At 39.2% G+C, this 17,740-nt stretch overlaps 2 protein-coding genes across 3 annotated transcripts in view; one reads left to right on the forward strand and one right to left on the reverse strand.

Annotated features, from left to right (window-relative positions):
* Positions 1 to 8,469, reverse strand: part of LOC105263428 (uncharacterized) — a 31,873-nt gene extending 23,404 nt beyond the window's left edge. For both annotated transcript variants that reach the window (XM_011299639.1, XM_011299640.1), the window contains exon 1: positions 7,982 to 8,469. In XM_011299639.1, the coding sequence (XP_011297941.1) occupies positions 7,982 to 8,010 (29 nt within the window). In that variant the 5' untranslated portion in view covers positions 8,011 to 8,469. The remainder of the gene's footprint in view (positions 1 to 7,981) is intronic.
* A 4,117-nt stretch (positions 8,470 to 12,586) lies between these two features.
* On the forward strand, positions 12,587 to 15,805 carry LOC105263429 (uncharacterized). The gene is made up of 6 exons (XM_011299641.1): positions 12,587 to 12,688; positions 12,865 to 13,008; positions 13,206 to 13,258; positions 13,858 to 13,995; positions 14,111 to 14,258; positions 15,326 to 15,805. Exons 2-6 carry the CDS (start codon positions 12,932 to 12,934, stop codon positions 15,417 to 15,419), a joined length of 510 nt encoding a protein of 169 aa, XP_011297943.1. The 5' UTR covers positions 12,587 to 12,688; positions 12,865 to 12,931; the 3' UTR covers positions 15,420 to 15,805.
* The last annotated feature ends 1,935 nt before the right edge of the window (positions 15,806 to 17,740 follow it).

Consider the following 17,740-nt stretch of genomic DNA (forward strand, 5'->3'; position numbering starts at 1 on the left):
CGCTGAGTGGATAACTCCGGTGTAACCAGAGGTACCGCTCGACATGTGGTGGATTCACAAACTCGACGTTTTAATCCCTTACATATTTATGGTTCTCGTGGTATAGCCGTGGTAGAATTGAACGTCCTCGACCTGGATCGAGGTCGAATATCCAACTCTAAGCTGTAACAACAAGTAATCAGTTGGATGCTACGAAAAGTCCTTGAACCGTCGGGTGAACGCTTCCTGAGTGACGTTCCAAGAAGCCAGCTGCATCTAATTGTCTCTCTCTTCTCCCTCTCCACCAAGACTTGGCTCTCGTTTATTTATCTTTCACCGGGAGCAACAAAGACAGCTTGGGCGGCTTTTCTTCATTTTTTTTTTTCAGCATTGCCCGTTGAAAAATGCAAAAGTCGATTACCTGGGACCCATTCTAACTATCCCATTCTCACTTTATACATGCCCCATTCTTTTCCACGAAGAGGTGCCCCCGAGATAAGAACCGTTAGAGAAACGACTGGCACGTTATTTTCGCATCCAACTCTGCTCTCCTCTCTTTGCCTCTTGTGTACACTGTTATTGGATGGTAAAACTACCTAATCACCTAATGAATGCATCGGCCCCTGGAGGATGCCAGGTTTCTCCCACACGTACGCTCTTGAAATTATCCCAGTGAGACAGTAAGAGAGCTTTTCACAGGTCTCACTCATCGCTCGGTAAATTGGCAATGGCGATGGAGAATTGTCGGCATTATGAAGATATTTGGCGTGTCTATGTAATTGTGGTGTTTCGTGAGTTTTGGAATTACATCACGTACCGGTGGCTCATGGTAATACGAAAGCGAGAGGATCCAGGAAGGAGAGCACGTGGTGAGAGTGTTTCGTGAAACGTGTCTCATTATCCGAGCTTGTCACCCAACTCATCAGGGGAGTAACTTGTACCTTCATGGCGGATGAAGCTGTGGGTGGCGAGGCCTGTCCCCGCACCGTTAAGGTCAACGTACATTGACCATGTGTACTTGAACATTGCCTCTCCATACCGCTGTTTAGGCAAATCATCGTCATGGTGATCAGCATCCCTCCTTCATCCATCCAAGAATCCACTGATTCTAGACGATTTGTCGATTGATCCGAGACCCCTCATTTCGACGAGGGAAAAAGCATAATTTTTATAAAAGCGAAAAGCGAAAGGAAAAAAGGAAAAAGTCGAGTTATGCATGACTCCATCCCGACTAATCCCCTTCCTTCCTGCTTCCTGATTCACCAAGGATCAACGTCCACCCATCCCCCAAGACTCTGCCAACACACTCCAACACCTCGCGTAATTCGTTCACGCGCTCATATGTATCGTCCCCGGAAATTACCGGATATTACGATAGAGTACGTAATAACCCCCCCAACAAGCCAACAATCCCAGAAGCCCTTCTCACCCGTCAACAATGGAGAACGTACGGGTCATTTGCTCGAAGATGCATGCCACATTGGCGATGGTAATATACCCAGGACTCTCCACATGCGCTCCACTGAGTAAATCCTGGAATTCTTCCCAGAGTTACATCTGCACCTGAACACTTCCGCAAACACGTCAAAAACCTATTGAATGGGGAGAAATGCCCCCTACAACGTCCACCTGAAAGGGCTCTGATACTCGGGAGCTCAGTCGTAAATGCACTTTTACGACTTCACCCAATAGTCGGCAGCCACAACTGAAGCCCAACTCGGGGCCCTTTCAGCCACACCAAGTAATCACAAAAATAATAATCCCATTCTTCTGCGCTCGTCTTTATGGACTGGAAGACATTGACTCTAATGCCGGTGAATTTGCTGGGACTTGGGGACTCCGTGGAGCGTCGATTACTCATTTATATGAGGGCATTAAACCCTTCCTCTGCAGTAGCTCATCCGAAATGATGCGGACGCCAGCGGGTTATTTATGAAGGCTCCTCCGACGGCCCTTCGCTCTTCCATCGCCTTTTTTCCCTCTCTCTCTCTCTCTCTTTTTCCACCAGTGATCATTAATTGGGGATCGGCTTCTTGATGCAAGGATCACGCTTCATCCTCGCAAATTTACCGATTGCGTTGCTTGCGGGATCAAGTGACTCAGCAAGGACTTCATCGGATGTGATCTCGTCGGGCAATACTTTTAAGAAAATCGAGTGTCGACTTGTCAAGTCGACAAATCTTTGGGTCAGCGGTGTGATACCGTTGGGGTCACCAATCACGGGAACGACGATAATTCACGAATTCTTTGGGATATATCAACCCACTCGGATACACTGGCCTCCAGCTATTGGACGGAAAATAGTGGTCATTATTTCCCTTCGATGGAAATCATTTATCATAGGTGGGTAACGCAATCAAAAATTCAAACCCACCAATTGTCTATATTGATGATTGATATGATGATCTATTTTATATTTTTATATTTATATTTATTTTATATTTATTTTTATATTTATTTTCTAGATATTTTATTTTTTTCAAAATATAACTGCATTGGTGGAAATTTTATTGCACTCTATTTTTTTTATAGGCTTGACTATTGAAAATGAAGGAATTAAAAATTTTGTTAGATGCAACTTTCTATTCGCCAGAAATTATTTGGAATCGAAATAAATTCTATAATTTCGATATATTCTCCTAGAATAATTGACCCGCGATTTATTTCCACCGCCATCCTCTCAAATTCTTTAAATTCATCTTTCAGGCTAATGACTATTTATTTATTTACCAGGGATGATCACCCCATTTTCAATTTTCCCTGAATTTTGGTATTCGCATTGAATGCCCGACCCCTGGTATTATTTAAAATTCCCTTGTTCCCAGTAGTTCACAATAAAAATCCAAAGCTCGCGCTCACGAGCAGAAGGCGGATAGAAGAGAAAAAAAAAGGTTGAAAAAAAAAAAAGCGGCGAGTAAGACGAAAGAGGAAGAGTTCATGAGAAACATCTTTATCAGTGGATCTGACGCTACGACGGAGGAGAGCTCAAGTTGAAAGGACGACAGCTCGTGGATATAAGTGTATGTAGTACCATTGGCATTTTTCTCCACTTTTTTTAGGTTTATTCAACCTCCAACCCGAGCCATCGCTCTCGTTTTCCTATACCTCCGGGCGTCTCGTTTATTCCCGGCATCGGAGCGTATTACGGGCTATTCATTAACGTGTAATTGACTTTTCAATACGAGGAGGGGAGGGAGTGTGCGATGGTATGAACCGGACACGTGGAAAGATGGAAAAGACGGCATGAGTTACGATCGCTTTTGGTATTACGTTGCCAATTTTACAGCTGTAGATTACTTTTACGCAGCACCGGGTTATTGCTGTTGTACCTGTGGTTTCGGTAATTAGGGAGTGGCTGTTGCGGTGGGTTATGGATGGGGAATGATGGGGGATTGTTCTTTTTTTTTTTTTTTCTTTTAGGAAGAGGACTCTTTCGTATATGGTTGACGTAATCCGGTGGACACGTGGCACGCGTTGCGTGCGAACACGCGCCGTGATCTCTCACTTCCGCAAACATCCGGAGATGTTCCGAGATATCGTGATTGTTGTTCAACATGCCATTGTTGATAGAACCGGTGTCAAGACGAGTCTTTATCATCGGCTCAAGTCAATCTCACGAATACATAGGTATACTAACGTTTATTGATCATTTTTATCAGGCATGTGAAAAAAGAAAATTTTTTCCCTGCGCCTTATTTTTCTTTTAATTTTTTATGGACAATCATTTTCTGCTGGATTGCGGGGATTTTTAAATCCATGGTGAAAAATTTGATAATTATTTGATCTTTATTGGAGATGAAATTTAATTGTCTTTTCAATGTCTTCCCCGAAATTCCCAAAGACAGGAGAATTCACCTGAATTCCAGGACAAAGTGGCCCTGGATTTCCGGTAACATGTCGGTCGTGGAAATTTTCAATTTCTCCAACTGGCGTCATGAGCAATTTACGGACAATTGCGGGTTCATCCGTGAAGTGAATTGAATTTCCCTGGATTTGTAAAACACCCGTGAAATACTCGAGACTGAAATATCCCTCGAGGTGTTCTTTTTCCACTTCTTCATATTGGATATTAATATTTGTTCCGCAGGAAAGATCACAACTGGCACTCTAAAAGCAGTTGTATAAAAATGAAGAAGTAAAGCAACGATAGAGAGAAGATGGTTTATGTCTTTTAGTTTTATGGGTTGATCGGTATAAAAAATGTATAAAATACAGGATCCGTTTTGCCATTATTTCCCAAGCACACCCGGACCCATCACCATCACTTGTACACCGTTTTCTCGGTAGAGTGGAGCTTTTACCCGTAGGTGGGGAGCAGGTGGGAGTTGGAATAAGGTTCCTCTCGTTTCAGAACCATTTCAAAAATAACCGTTTTACCCATCCGCTCTTCCTCCTTCAGATGCGGTCAACAGTTTTCCACATCTATGGAATTCTCGGGAGTTGATTGGAGGTGTAGAGTCAATCGCAAAACCTTCATCCTGAATCTTCCTCTCTGCTTCAACTCAAAACCATTTTTTTTTCCCTTCTTTTTTTCTTTTTTTTTTCGTATGGATTCTCTCGCGGTTCTGCGTTCTCCAGTTTTTGCTACTCTAACTTCAATCCAACGAAATCTTCCGCAACTGTTACGTAGTTCAACATCTGTTGGATAACACGGCATGGGTAGTTTATTGCTGCGAGTACTTTGCACGGTGCACGCGGCAATGAACCGAGACCCTGACTTTCAGAAAATTATGGGTGAATCATAGCGGGGAAAAGGGATTATTTGCGCCGGATAAATTAAGTTATTTCGGAGGTCTCCTGAGGGGACGGACTGGAAAATCAAGGGGGAGGAGATTTTAATTGAATGACGGGTAATTACACGGTGAAAAAAAAATTCAACTGTCGGTAGAAATCTTTTCATTCCACCGATGATACCCTAGAATTCAGGGAAAATACTCAGCAATGAAATAACTCCGTGCTTGGAATGTGAAATAATAACCTATCTCAGCGGAGATCAGCTGTCCACGGAGAGAAAAAAAATTGAAAGCAAAAGTTCAATACAAATCACCACGAAATCCAGTAAAAAATTATCTAACGAACTTGGATTTTAATGTGATATTGCGGAAAAAATTGCAATTACACAGAGATGCGTTCTGGAGTATATAAAAACGTAATTTACCCGCAGGATCTCAGGCTCATTAATTTTCATTAACGAAGAGCTTAAGATTCAGATAAATTTCCTGCAATGAACACTGTAAGAAAGTTATTGAAATTTCTTCTTAAATATTGCGATATTTAATCAATATTTATTCAGATTCCCTGAAAAGACAAGAAGATGAAGTTTCAAGGCCAGGATAATTCAAGGATAATTGAAAGGGAAATTTCTCATTCTCTGCGAACCAAAAGACCGAAAAATTTTTGTTTATCACTTGAACTTTCAGGAGTACTAGAGGTATTCTTGCTTATGACAATTAAAATTTATTTTATCATCTGTAAAAATGAATACTTCAACGGAGTGAGAACAGTGGAATAAATCAACTTATTCTGCTGTCACACGTGCCTACGTTTCAACCCACATGATTCTCTTGAGCCCGTAATTTCCTTCAAGTTTTTCATCAAAGCGATTTTATTGTGACTCGTGCTATTAACTCTTCTCATTTGTTTTGACCGTTTATGAGTGATTTTGACAGTAACACATTAGATGTTGAAAGGGTAGTCTCGATTGATAGGACTCGTTGATTTATTTCACTTCAGGGAGCACAAGGTCGACTGCATTCCTTCGTGCCTTCATAAAGGCGAAAATTAATGCAGTGAAATAAAATCCGTTGAAATCTCATCTTTAATTTTTTTTCAATTAAAAATTTTATCGAATATTTGATTCAATTCCACAAGAAATTAACCATTACTGATTTTTAATCGATCTGTAAAATACATTTACTATTTGCGCTCAGCAAAATCATTAATTCTCGGGGAGCTGGGGGAATGGGCTTAAAAAATTATCTATAACACCGAAGTATTCAGATTAGATCGCTGAGGATTGAGAAGAAACATTCCACTAACCCATAAAAATTCTGTTTAATCACGATCGATGCAGATTTGTTACGGTGCTAAAAAGGCGAACGGTATTTTCCCAGGAAAAATCCCTCGCACTGTTAGAAAATTAGTCTTGAAATTTCAAGGGGGAGAACTGGAAATTTCTAACAACTAATGGACATTTACGTTTTGCATTTGGTCCCTGGAAAATTCGGTAATTTCCCCAATAATAATAACAATGATTAAATTTTCCGACATCTTAAACATTTCAATTTCCCGGTGAAAATTCCCAAAATTTCTCAATTTTTCCTAGACTATTTTTTTTTTCAAAAACAAACCAAAAAACAATTCCGAATCAAAAGGAAAAAAAAATTCAAATACAGGGAGGAAAAATATATTTCTTGCAAATTAATCAACTTGTGCCAAGTCAATTTATTTTGCGGAAGTCATTACTTTTCTGAGGGTAGGAGTAAATTTTGGGGATGAATCCGTTATTTTGGGTGGAAATTCCGTCCAGAGGTTCAAAAAATTTGAAACCACTCAGGGTTCACCGGCCTGTCTAACGTTCATTCATTCATCAGGGAATTTCTGTAGAAATCGCTAAATTGTGGGATTTTGGAGGTAACACATGGAATAGTGTCCCGGAAACGAACAATTCGGGTCTCGGAAAAACGGCGGGTACAAGTGTTAACGGAACGCACTAGGTACAGAGCGTCTTGGCTAGTTGACCGCGTTAATGGCGTTCTCGTGTTTAAGTTCCTGACTTGAGAAACTGAAGGTATTCGTGTTTATACGAATGCGACAAAACTTAAGGCCATTGCCATCATAACAGGGAAAAATACCCCTGAGCTATTCACCGGGGCACTTCCCTTTGTCCGACCAGGAATGTCTGTGACTACTATTTGCGGAATGGGGGGAAAAAGTGGCCAAAACTAATCTGTAATCGTCGGAGATGAATCCTTTATGCCAGGAAATAAATGCCAGTGACGAATAATAAAAGACCGACTGTTTTTTTTATTAACGCCTGTTTTTATTCTAGGAAATAATTTATTGGTGGATTTTCTGTGAAGAACGAGAAACCATTGACCACTGTATTTTTTTCTCCCCAAGGCATATGAACCTTAATAAGCCATGAAAATTCAGCAATTATTCAACATTTCTACCTTTCTTCATTAATTATTAATTTAGAATTATCCCACCACCCTTAAAAAAATCCTCAAAAATGGAAACCTCAAAAGGAAAGAGTTTCCTCTTAATTTCCATAGTCCCCATAATGAATTCATCAACAAAATCTCAACTTTTCAATCATTTAAACAGTTTTACAAAAGGAAAATTTATAGCAATATCAATCCTCTCCCAAACAATTATGATTTTATTTCGAGGACTATAAATTAACCCGGGAATTTTTCCCTCGAGAATTTAATGAGTCATGAAAATATCGTAATTAACGATAATTTTGGTTGTCTTTATGAATTATTAATGGGAAAAATATAGCAACCGAGAAAATGTCCTAAAACAAAATGCCAACCACAAATAACCACTAATTTGCCAATAAATTTTTAGGTAACACTCTCGCTCCACCCCCTGTACATATCATGGGTACCTAATGTCATGTGAGGCTAGCTGTAAATCGACCACACAGTCTTACCGTGTGACACGTATGATATTAGTCATCGCGTGTGCGATCTTGCGCTTCCTTATCCCTCGTACCTCCCCATGCCTCATCTTCCATTCCATCGATCCCTATTCTCTCTATTCTCTCAGTCATACCTCTCTGTTTATATCTCCACCCATACCATCATCCAATGCTTCAAGATGATCGAGCCCAGCACGATCGCAAGACCGTGTACTGTGGTTAATGTCCCGTTTTTGATCCAGCGACAGAATCGATACCCATCCAATGTCGATCAGTTATTCCCGAGATAATCAACACCAGACCAATAATAAAAAATCAACAAAACCATCTGAATAAACAAGTGTACAAACTCACATTTGCAGGTGCTTGTATCTGCCTCCCATTGTATTTTTCTCCTTTTCCTTCAATTAAAACTGTCTCAATCACAATACCAGACACTTTTCAGTCCACAGCTTCACTGTCCCAACCCCAATTTAATCCTCAGATCAGTCATCAATTAATAAATCATCCTTATTTTATATATTGATTTGATTTTTTAATCACTGCATATGTTGATACTTTCTTTACGATTACTTCTGGATAATCATCAAACACGATTGATTAATTTTAGAATAAACAGTTGGAGTTTGAATTTTTTTTTTTTATTTTTTGATCAAAGCCTTTGCAGGGCTTCTGATTGTCGTTGACACACTCGATGATTTAACGCGAATATGAACACGGAAATAATGCGGCTGTTGGTGGTGAATGCTCTTGTGCTCCAGGAGAGGTACCGAGGAACTGAACTCCTGCGCGCAAGGATGATCCAAGAGTAAAAGGAAGAGCCGTGCTCTGCTGTTGGCAGAGTGGAGCACTGCGCTGTAATGACATGGTCTAGGAGATGCCGGTCAGTTTTGTAATAGGACTGGTAAAAAGTGAATTTTACCGGGTGGGGAAACGAGCGAACCGCCAATAGCAGGGGATCATCCTGACGCTCACCCAGGGAGTGAGGACAACCACTGGGGACCAATCAGAGCGCAACATTCCGGGGAAGGATGAGGCATTTTTTCTCACCAGGATGAGGACACCCTCTCCTAACTTGTGGACCGACTCATTATGATTTAACTCGCGTGAGGTGACGTAAATCATATATTCGGTTGGATAAGTCCTAGCCCGTCGATTGCATCGGTGAACTCCCGTGGAAATGATATAGGGGCATTTGTGGTGAAATCTTCAGGGGACAATGAGGGAAATTATTCTCGGGGCAAGATTATTTGGAAATATTTCACGATTTTTCCATTTTTCAAGTCGGCGAAAATCAGGAAAATCAGGAAAATCGACCAGAAAATTTCAGATTCAGAAAAACCTGGAGGATTTTCTAAAATAATAAAGTGTGATCTATTATTTAAATAAAATTTTCAATAACATGACGTGAATCCCGTAATTCTTCACTGCACGGCACTTCGCCCCTGAATTACGGAACTCTCCAATCCCTCTATGCAAAGATTTAAAAAAATGAATCCCGGGAAAAATGGGAAAGCCTGTCGATTTTCTTTCTCAGCACTCTTACCCATAAAACCCCAGAACGTTACCTAACGTTTTTGATCCTCCAGTAGGTTTCACCTAGGAATTTCGAATATGCCAATATTTCCCCCGAAAATTGAGATTCACCTCCTGGGAATTGTACCGCATATCATTTTCCACAGTGGCTTCTGCATTTCGCGATCCCTGAAAGACCAATTTCCCTCCGAAGGATTTACGAAGAGCCCCGTTAAACGCGTGCACACCCGGAAATCCCGCGGGCCTGGCCGCCGGTGTAAAACCGACAAAAAATAATAAATAAAAAAAAACAGTATTACCCACTTTTTTCTGATTTTCCCTGATTGTGCGATCTTCCACCCACCGCGTATGACACCATCTCCATGGACCGCTAATGATTACCTGTCCACCTTCACTGGAGTTTTCGCAGACGTTCGTGATATCCAAACGAGACCAAAGTGTTTTCGAATAACAGGACTGATATACTCAAGGGACTTGGAATTAGCCGTTGGATTGAGAACTATTGTCCTTGATCGATTGTCCCAGTCAGCATGAGCTCGACGGATCCTGGGGTTCCGTCCTCACCGGGGGACTGGAAATAAAAATCTTTTATCACTGGATTTCCAATCGTCTCTCCCAATCTTGATGGGACATAATCTTGATTATCATGGGTTCTCCATGAAAACCACCTGCTGACATTCTTACCCATCACCACGTCATCGCATCGCGGTTAATGGAGATATTGGAATAAAAATACCGATACCAAAGAAATCTCACTAAGAAAATCAATTATTGAAATGCTCCTCTCAATTACAAGAGTACCTGACAAGACAATTAATTTTTAAACAAACGTTTCGATTTATCATACTTTTTAAATAAAAAAAATTGTGAGTTTCAGGTGCTTAATGGAGTTGGTGATTTATCTATGCGTTATCTTCCCTAAAATGTCTTGATAGTTGAGGAAAAATAACGGAGCCCACACGTCGCTGAATTTTTCTCAACATTTTTATTGAATTTTTCTGTACGTGCATAAATCCCTCATAAATCCCGAGTTACGGCACGAAAATTGGTCATCATGACTGCATTTTCTGGCGGAAGTCGCCCCGGGTCTCTCGATGATTATTCCATCCAGAATAAACACATGCTCTACCAAATGACTCAGAAATAAGGGAATGAATATTATAATAACCGAGAGCACGAATTATTAAGAGATTAAACTAATATTTCCAACTTCTCGAGATTTATGCCTACATTTTGTTACGATCCCCAGCAACCCCATCTTTAATCTCTCATTAGACCCGAGAAAGCACAATTCATTCCGCCGATTCCCTCGAGGGATATTTCCACCCCAAAGGACTGATGAAAAAAAATTCATTTCAAACGTGAATCACGGAATCACGACTGTTAGATTCACTCGACTATAAATAAGCCGAGTACTTACTGATGGCTTGTCAGATTCAGAGATTTCCCATTGGCCTCTGCTCGCCTTCGATTACCACTCGAAAACAATGAGAATAACTAATTGATGAATAAAAAATTTTTAAATCATGGACAAAAATTATTCTGAACAAATTACGCGACTAATTATATAATCGCGCGGAGAAATTCTGAGAACAATGAGAATCAAATGGAAGAAATTGCATTTCATCTTGCCGCAAAAAATGGAGAAGAGGAATAAAATGAATTAATATAATAGTATCTCACGTTACAAGTAGAGATTATTGATATTGCAATAAATAATTTCATGAGTCAATGAATTAAAAATTATGAATTTTCAGTACACTTGTTTTTCCAAAATTTGTGATGAGTTCATGATTGCTAGATTTTGGAATAAATTTAACTATAAATTTTTCTTGACGTTGATTTCGCGCTATTTGTTAATCCCTTTTGTTTCCATTCCCTTTCCACCGTTGCGTTATTCTCCTGGTGGATTGAATCAAGGGGGACAGAGAGGGCGATAGTCCGTGGGAGAACTTGGCCAATTTCATGGACGTTTACTGTCACGGTCTTGGGAATCGTTCTCGTTGTTCTTTTATTTCTTAGACACCGTACTAATTGCATTAGTATCGAGTCTATTATATTCTTCACATTTTTATCGGTTCGAGGATATCCCAGTAATCTTGCTAATTTTCAACCGTAAAATCCTTCTTTACATTTCACTTCGAATTTTTTATTTTCCTATTTCATCGCGTTCTCGATATTTCCATATTTACCAGAAATAAAAACCGAGATAAATTCCCAAATAAATCCCCACCCCCAAATGTCCAAGAAATTCCGCGTCCAAAAAAAAAAAAAATTGCCACTGTATTTTAAAATTCCAAGAGTAATTTAATTTTTTCAATTTCAATTCACCCTGACTCTGTCCATCGATCAGCAGGATTCAACGAGGAAGTGCGCCTGATCGTGAGGGATTACCAAAAAAAAATGTTAAAAAAAAAACAAATGTGGAAAAAAATTCAGCCATTCGATTTTTTGCCGCGGGAGAGTGGTACTCACCCTCTAATCGATCAGATAAAATAAAAAGCAAGTGCGCACCAGCGGTTACCGTGGGGCAACTGGCGTTGATGAACTTTACGTATGAACCTTTAAAACGTAGTGGCTTGATGATATACGGTCTGGTGTAAGACCAAGCGTCGAGGTCGATCTCGTGCGATACCCTTACCGAGTTGCAATTATTTGTATCGTAGTTTGTATCTTTCATTCGTTCAACAAAGCACCACACACTGATACGAAGAGGCCATGGATATTAATACGAATTTACAAGGGAAGATGAGCATGCCGTAATTAAGAGGGAATAAAAATGTGATTAATGAAGTTATTCCATTTTTATGATTTACTGGATTACCCGAGGGAGATTGATATTGCATTGTATAACACGGGAAATTTACGCTTGAAAACACGGGAAAATGGACTTTTTACCTTCAATAGCCCTCGAGATATTTACTAAATAACGTATCGAGCAAAACATCTGATTCACTTGAGAGTCAAGGTAGAAATAAGTAGTAGGCAGAGTTATTTCACAAGCCCGATCAATGAATTGATTCATCACTCATTGATAATATTTATCATTTATTTCTGTGGATGGAAAATTGACACATTGATCGAAAAATTAACCCAAATTAACAACCAAAAATTGGAATGCTTGAGAATAAATAAAATAAGATGCAAGGTGACTAATAACTTGAGGTGCGCTGAGAAATCCTCGGATAAATCCAAAGAAATAAGTATTTTCAAGCGGAAACTCGTGAATCATTTCCTGAAACAAAGTTGCCCTCTAAAAAGTCATCGAGTTTTTTTTTGCGAATTACGCGAGCATAGAGTGAGAATTAAAAGAATGAGGATAAAAAGATGTTGAAGAGGAGGATAAATTCCCCCCCTGCGGTGGTAATGTGTGAATGTTCCTGAAGTTGCGCACCGTGACGTCACAGTGACAAGCTGAAAGGATGCATTATGTCATCTGACATCAGCAAAAATAGCGGAGAGTTGGTTAGCCATTCCTAATGCACCTTTTCATCTTCAATTAACCTCAGGTGCATCGATACACAGGTCCGTACAAATGCTGATAACCGTTAATGTTGCATGTGAAGTATCGGAGCGTCTGAGCTCTTCCCTTTCAATTGCCTCGGAGAATTTCATTCTTCATTTCATTCGTTTTGCTCAATTTATTTTATTTCTCATTTTTACGAGGTTAAACACGAGGTAGGTGAGAGTCTTTTTGCCAGGTTGCCGACGACGGTGGCCTCGCGCAACATTGCCAATTCAATTGGCAGACAATACTCGATACCGAGGATGATGGACGGACGATTGGAGCGAGACCGATGGACCAGAAATGAAAGTCATAAACGGCACAGGGATATTACACGAGGGTAAAAGGGAATTCCATACTTTTTTTTTCTCTGGGTTTACTCGCATTGCGTGTAAATGTTGGCTTTCTGGAAAATACTTTTACGATCGGGGGAGGACGGGAAATGGAAAGTGCCAATCATCCGCAGATAGTCCGGGCATGATGAAAACCTTTGGTGGTCGAGGAATTTTAAGAGTTATCGGGCAAATTGTTTTCTAGATTGCAAGTGGAATTATCCGGCGTTGGCGACACCGGATACCTATTCGTTGACCGTGAGTACAACATTCCCTGCTAGGATTTTTTAGCTTTCATCCAACATCTTGAACATTATCACTTTCAATTCACAGAACTTTCTCTGGGAATTCCACGCTGTTGAAATATTTTTGGGGAATAAAATATCAAATATCAAATATCAAATATCAAATATCTAATAAAAGTTTTGCTTTAGTCCACTGAAAACTTGGGAAATTCTGAATTCAATGATTTTACAGTTTCACATTGAATTTTTGTAATTCAAATTTATTATTCTCAAATATAAATTGGTCCGTAGAATTTCAAATCTCCCATCAATCGGAGAAAAATTCGCAGATTCCCGTGTGAAATGCCGAGTGCTAGCATTGGAATTTTTCAGTATAGACGGTAATTTGCGCGGCTTATCCCGTGCTAGTCCTAGAATTTTTCTATTCAATTTTTTTCCGTATATCTAACCATCAGAGGCCCCATAAAATAGTTCCAGAAGTTCATAGGAATGATTTGTTCTTAAAATCCGTGGATTACCGTTGAAAAATTTCCAATGCAATTGCCAGTGATTTCTGGAAAATGTTCAACAGGACTTTTGGATTTTGGGGTACAACTAACGGAATGATTTCAGCTTTTCTTGAACTTGAAAATCGCCCAGTGATGGATAGTCTCGCTGCATTTGCTGAGATGTTGACTGAGTGGTATCAAAATGCCTGTGTCGTGACTGGTGCAGCCGTGTCGGACATTAAAACCCTTTGGATAATAACGAGTTACGTACACCGCCATTAAATCCTCTGTTGAATTTGTATAATTTTATCATTTCTTTTTCGACTCATCAGCAATCCTCTTTCCTCACTCCTTCCCACTTTATTCGATTATTGCAGGCGGAAGTTATTTGCATAAAGGAAAAATCGTGGGAAAACTCGTGTCATATTACCTCATTGTTTTGGCGATTTACGTGATTGAGACAGGACTGTGGGTGAATAAAAAAATTATCGAGGTACTCACTGGTGTCATCGCAGAAGCGAAAGAGTGAGTTCTCATAATTTTTAATTTACAATACTTTCTCGTGGAATATTTTATTTTTGCTATAAAAAATTCAGTCCCTCCTACAGTCAATTGATTAGATCAATCCATTTTCTACAAAACAATTACCTCCGAGTTATCTCGGTTTACTACTTCCATCCTGAACTTATTTCGACATGACCAAGAAACAATTGCGACATGTGCGCCGACAGAAAAAAATTTAATTCTCAGAAAAGTTTATGTTAATGAAAATTAATGGAAATAAGATTCTCAAAATTAATGGCTTTTTCAAAGTCAGGATAAAAAACTGAGAGTTATTAATTGATAAAGAAAATTTAAAGTCATTAAAGTACCGGAAGTAATAAAAAAATTAATGACTATTTTTTCTGTGGGTATAAAATCTCATTTCTCTGGCAATTCAAAAATTTAAAAAATGGGCAAAAATTCAACTACAACCCCGAGATATTTACATGATGAAATTTTGATTCCAGTCCTTAACAAAAACATGGTATCAAGTATTTCCACAACCGAGTTACAACGTACATAAACAATGAAGTGGCGTATAAACATTGGTGGGCACAAGTTGGCAAGTCGTAAAAGCCTCTCCACCTGTGCGTTTTCTTCCTCGTTGAGGATGAGCCTCGTGTGTCCTTAGTATTTCCGAGTGAGTGGAGACGGTTGAAATGTGCCTGGTCATTTCTCCCGATGGTGGAATGTAATAGGAAACCGAGGGTTATGCGACGTAGAAACGAGTGGAAATTGTTTACGAAAACAAAACCAAGTTTTCCATGAGAGACCAGGCATTAGCCAAGTTTCACGCTCCACGCGCTCACTCATTATGTCAGCCAGTCTTCCCCGTCCATCCTCCATTTTGTATTTCACCTCACAACTTTTTGAATAACCGGTTTTACACCGGAATAAAAGATTGATCTAGATCATCCTTCAGAAAATGAAAGTGAAAATTTTGTAATACCGGAGAATAAGGGGACAATTTTTTATTCCGGAAGTGCGTTAATGTTCTCGAGTTATGAATTATCTTTCCAGCTATTAAAAAGTACTTTGTTAATTTTCAGGAGCAACGAAGCGACCCTAGCCCTCGCTGTTTTTCTTCTTCTCCTCGTGACCTCCCTTATTACAACGATCACTACATTTTCCTGCAACGACTGATGCCTCCAACTATTCACAATGAAACCTCACCAATATAATCACGAAGGCATCCCGTGATTTCCGCGAATCACGCGAACGCATCTCAAATCCATTTGGACGTTTTTATTTGCCTCAAACTCCCCGACTAATCGCTCCATCTCGATCTCCAATAATTCCATCACGGATGAAATCACGGATTCCCACAGACGAGCTAATAAAAACTGAAAAATTACTCGAAAATCGTTCAAGTTAATCAACACAAGCAATTGGGATGTTCACTCTCGATTGAAATAACGAGAGTGAAATGAAATAACAAAAACCGAAAAAACATCTGTAAAAATTATTGTGTGGAGAGTGAATCAATATTCCCACCCATTTTTCATCGTTACCCACCGTTTCCTCAGATAATTCCTCAGATAATTCACTCCAAATAAATAATTCCTCAGATAATTCACTCCAAAAATGCAATAATATAATAATAATATTATTGAATCAATCGAAAATCCCGCAAACTCAAAATAATTCATGAACTTTCGTGCATTAAAAGATTAAATTAAATGCGAATGATTAATCTGCTCCCAAAATCGAATTCTATAGTTTCCCCGCATCAGACTCGCCGCCATTTTACCCTCTTCCACCTGGAAATGGCGACGGTACAGTGGGCGGTAATTTCAAATATCACTCGATGACGGGGTAATTTCTCGTTATACATTTCTTTCAACAACTCCCAGCTGTCGTATGTAATTATAATTTTATAACCAAGTGCTGTCGAGTTTACGCGGCCACAGGATCATGTAGCGTTCCCCCGGTTAAAATAACCCCGATAATGCCCATAAATCCTCGTTTTCTGTATTCAACGGTTACGAACCTGCATTACGGCTTAATACGTTGAGTTTTGCCGATTTAACCGCACGAGATGAATTTTTCTGTATTCTCTAACTGCTGGTGCTATTAGACTGTTTATTCATTCTGTTATTCTTTATTTCTTGTGGTCAGGGCATTTAATAAAATTTTACGTGAAATCCTTTATCACTTCTGTATGCACGCCGACGTGTACTTGGGGTCTAAACTTCAACGAGTTATTTTGTAATTATTGGAATCAAGTACCCGTTCGTCGTACGGTACAATCATCCCGTGGGGAAGGGAATATGAAGAGGCATGTTTAACACTCAATGAAGAAAGTATTTGAGCGTGTCGTGCCGTTTTTTTTATCATTCACTTGATATTTATCGTGTCCATCTAATTTTAGATTCTTCTCTACGTGCGCATTAGAGATACTAACGCAAATTGATAAGAATCCCATCGCTAAAATTGAAAATCCAAGCAATAAATTTAAAAGATGAACTTATTTAGAAATTATGTGGAGATAATAAAAAGGTATCCCTTCAATTTTACCACCTACTGATTATAAGATCAGTTAGCTTTTATTGAATATTGCGGAAATTAGGGCTGACACCGATGTTTTTTATGTACACTTTTTTTGCTGATAATTATCAGCTGCAATAAAAGGTTATTACTACAATTTCACTATCTTCCTATGAATCGGGTATAACTCTTGAAAACTCATTTTATTGCTTCACTGATATGTTGGAGTGTTGAAATAGAAGCGCCAGTTTAAATATTTTTAAAGAGTACATGTAAATTTAGAACTATAAAACATAGCAGTTACAAACAACAGTTTCTTCATTCAAGAACTTGAATTTTCTCCACGCGGAGAGAGAAGTTGAATAAAAATAACCAGAAAATACTTTTCCGTAATTCCAGAGAAAGCTGTTTCAATTTTTTTACAATTTTTCCCTCACCCGATCTCCCCCCGATCATTTCCATCGAACTTCAGTCTCACCATAAATAATAAACCTAACTGCAAACTTTTACCACAATAACCTGAAATTTACTGTATCAATTACCGAGACTGAGTTCTCTCTCACTACCTCGACGAGATCCCCAAGTCCCTGAAAAAGTCATTTATTCGCAGTATCTCATGGCCATTAATTTTCATCAAGGTAGAATGGCGAAGTGAAATGACTTTTCCTGAAAACAAGAAATCCTTTTTTCCCCACCGCACTGCAGTATTTAAAAACAAACGTTATTCCGTGGTTCTTTTAATTTAACGACTGGTGTTTTTACCGGTATTTCGTTAAAATAACATGAATGGCACAATTAATATTATGGGTCAGTGAGAAGAATGTCCAATTGTGTTGTATCGAGTGGGGCCATCAGGAGAAGTTGAAGAAGAGAAGAAAAAAAAGAGTGAACACGTGTACGCACGTACAACCCGCGAAACAATAATATATAAGGCAAGCACGCCAGTTACCACGCGTATGTAAATGAGGCAAAGGGTT

Source organism: Fopius arisanus, unplaced genomic scaffold, assembly GCF_000806365.1.
Source record: "Fopius arisanus strain USDA-PBARC FA_bdor unplaced genomic scaffold, ASM80636v1 scaffold00015, whole genome shotgun sequence".
Classification (NCBI taxonomy): domain Eukaryota; kingdom Metazoa; phylum Arthropoda; class Insecta; order Hymenoptera; family Braconidae; genus Fopius; species Fopius arisanus.

What these genes read in the sequence shown, in the direction of transcription:
- LOC105263429 (XM_011299641.1), top strand. Translation starts at nt 12,932, where the DNA reads ATGATGGACGGACGATTGGAGCGAGACCGATGGACCAGAAATGAAAGT. An exon ending in AACCCTTTGGATAATAACGA is followed by an intron (nt 13,996 to 14,110) that starts GTTACGTACACC and finishes CGATTATTGCAG; the next exon opens with GCGGAAGTTATTTGCATAAA. An exon ending in GTCATCGCAGAAGCGAAAGA is followed by an intron (nt 14,259 to 15,325) that starts GTGAGTTCTCAT and finishes GTTAATTTTCAG; the next exon opens with GAGCAACGAAGCGACCCTAG.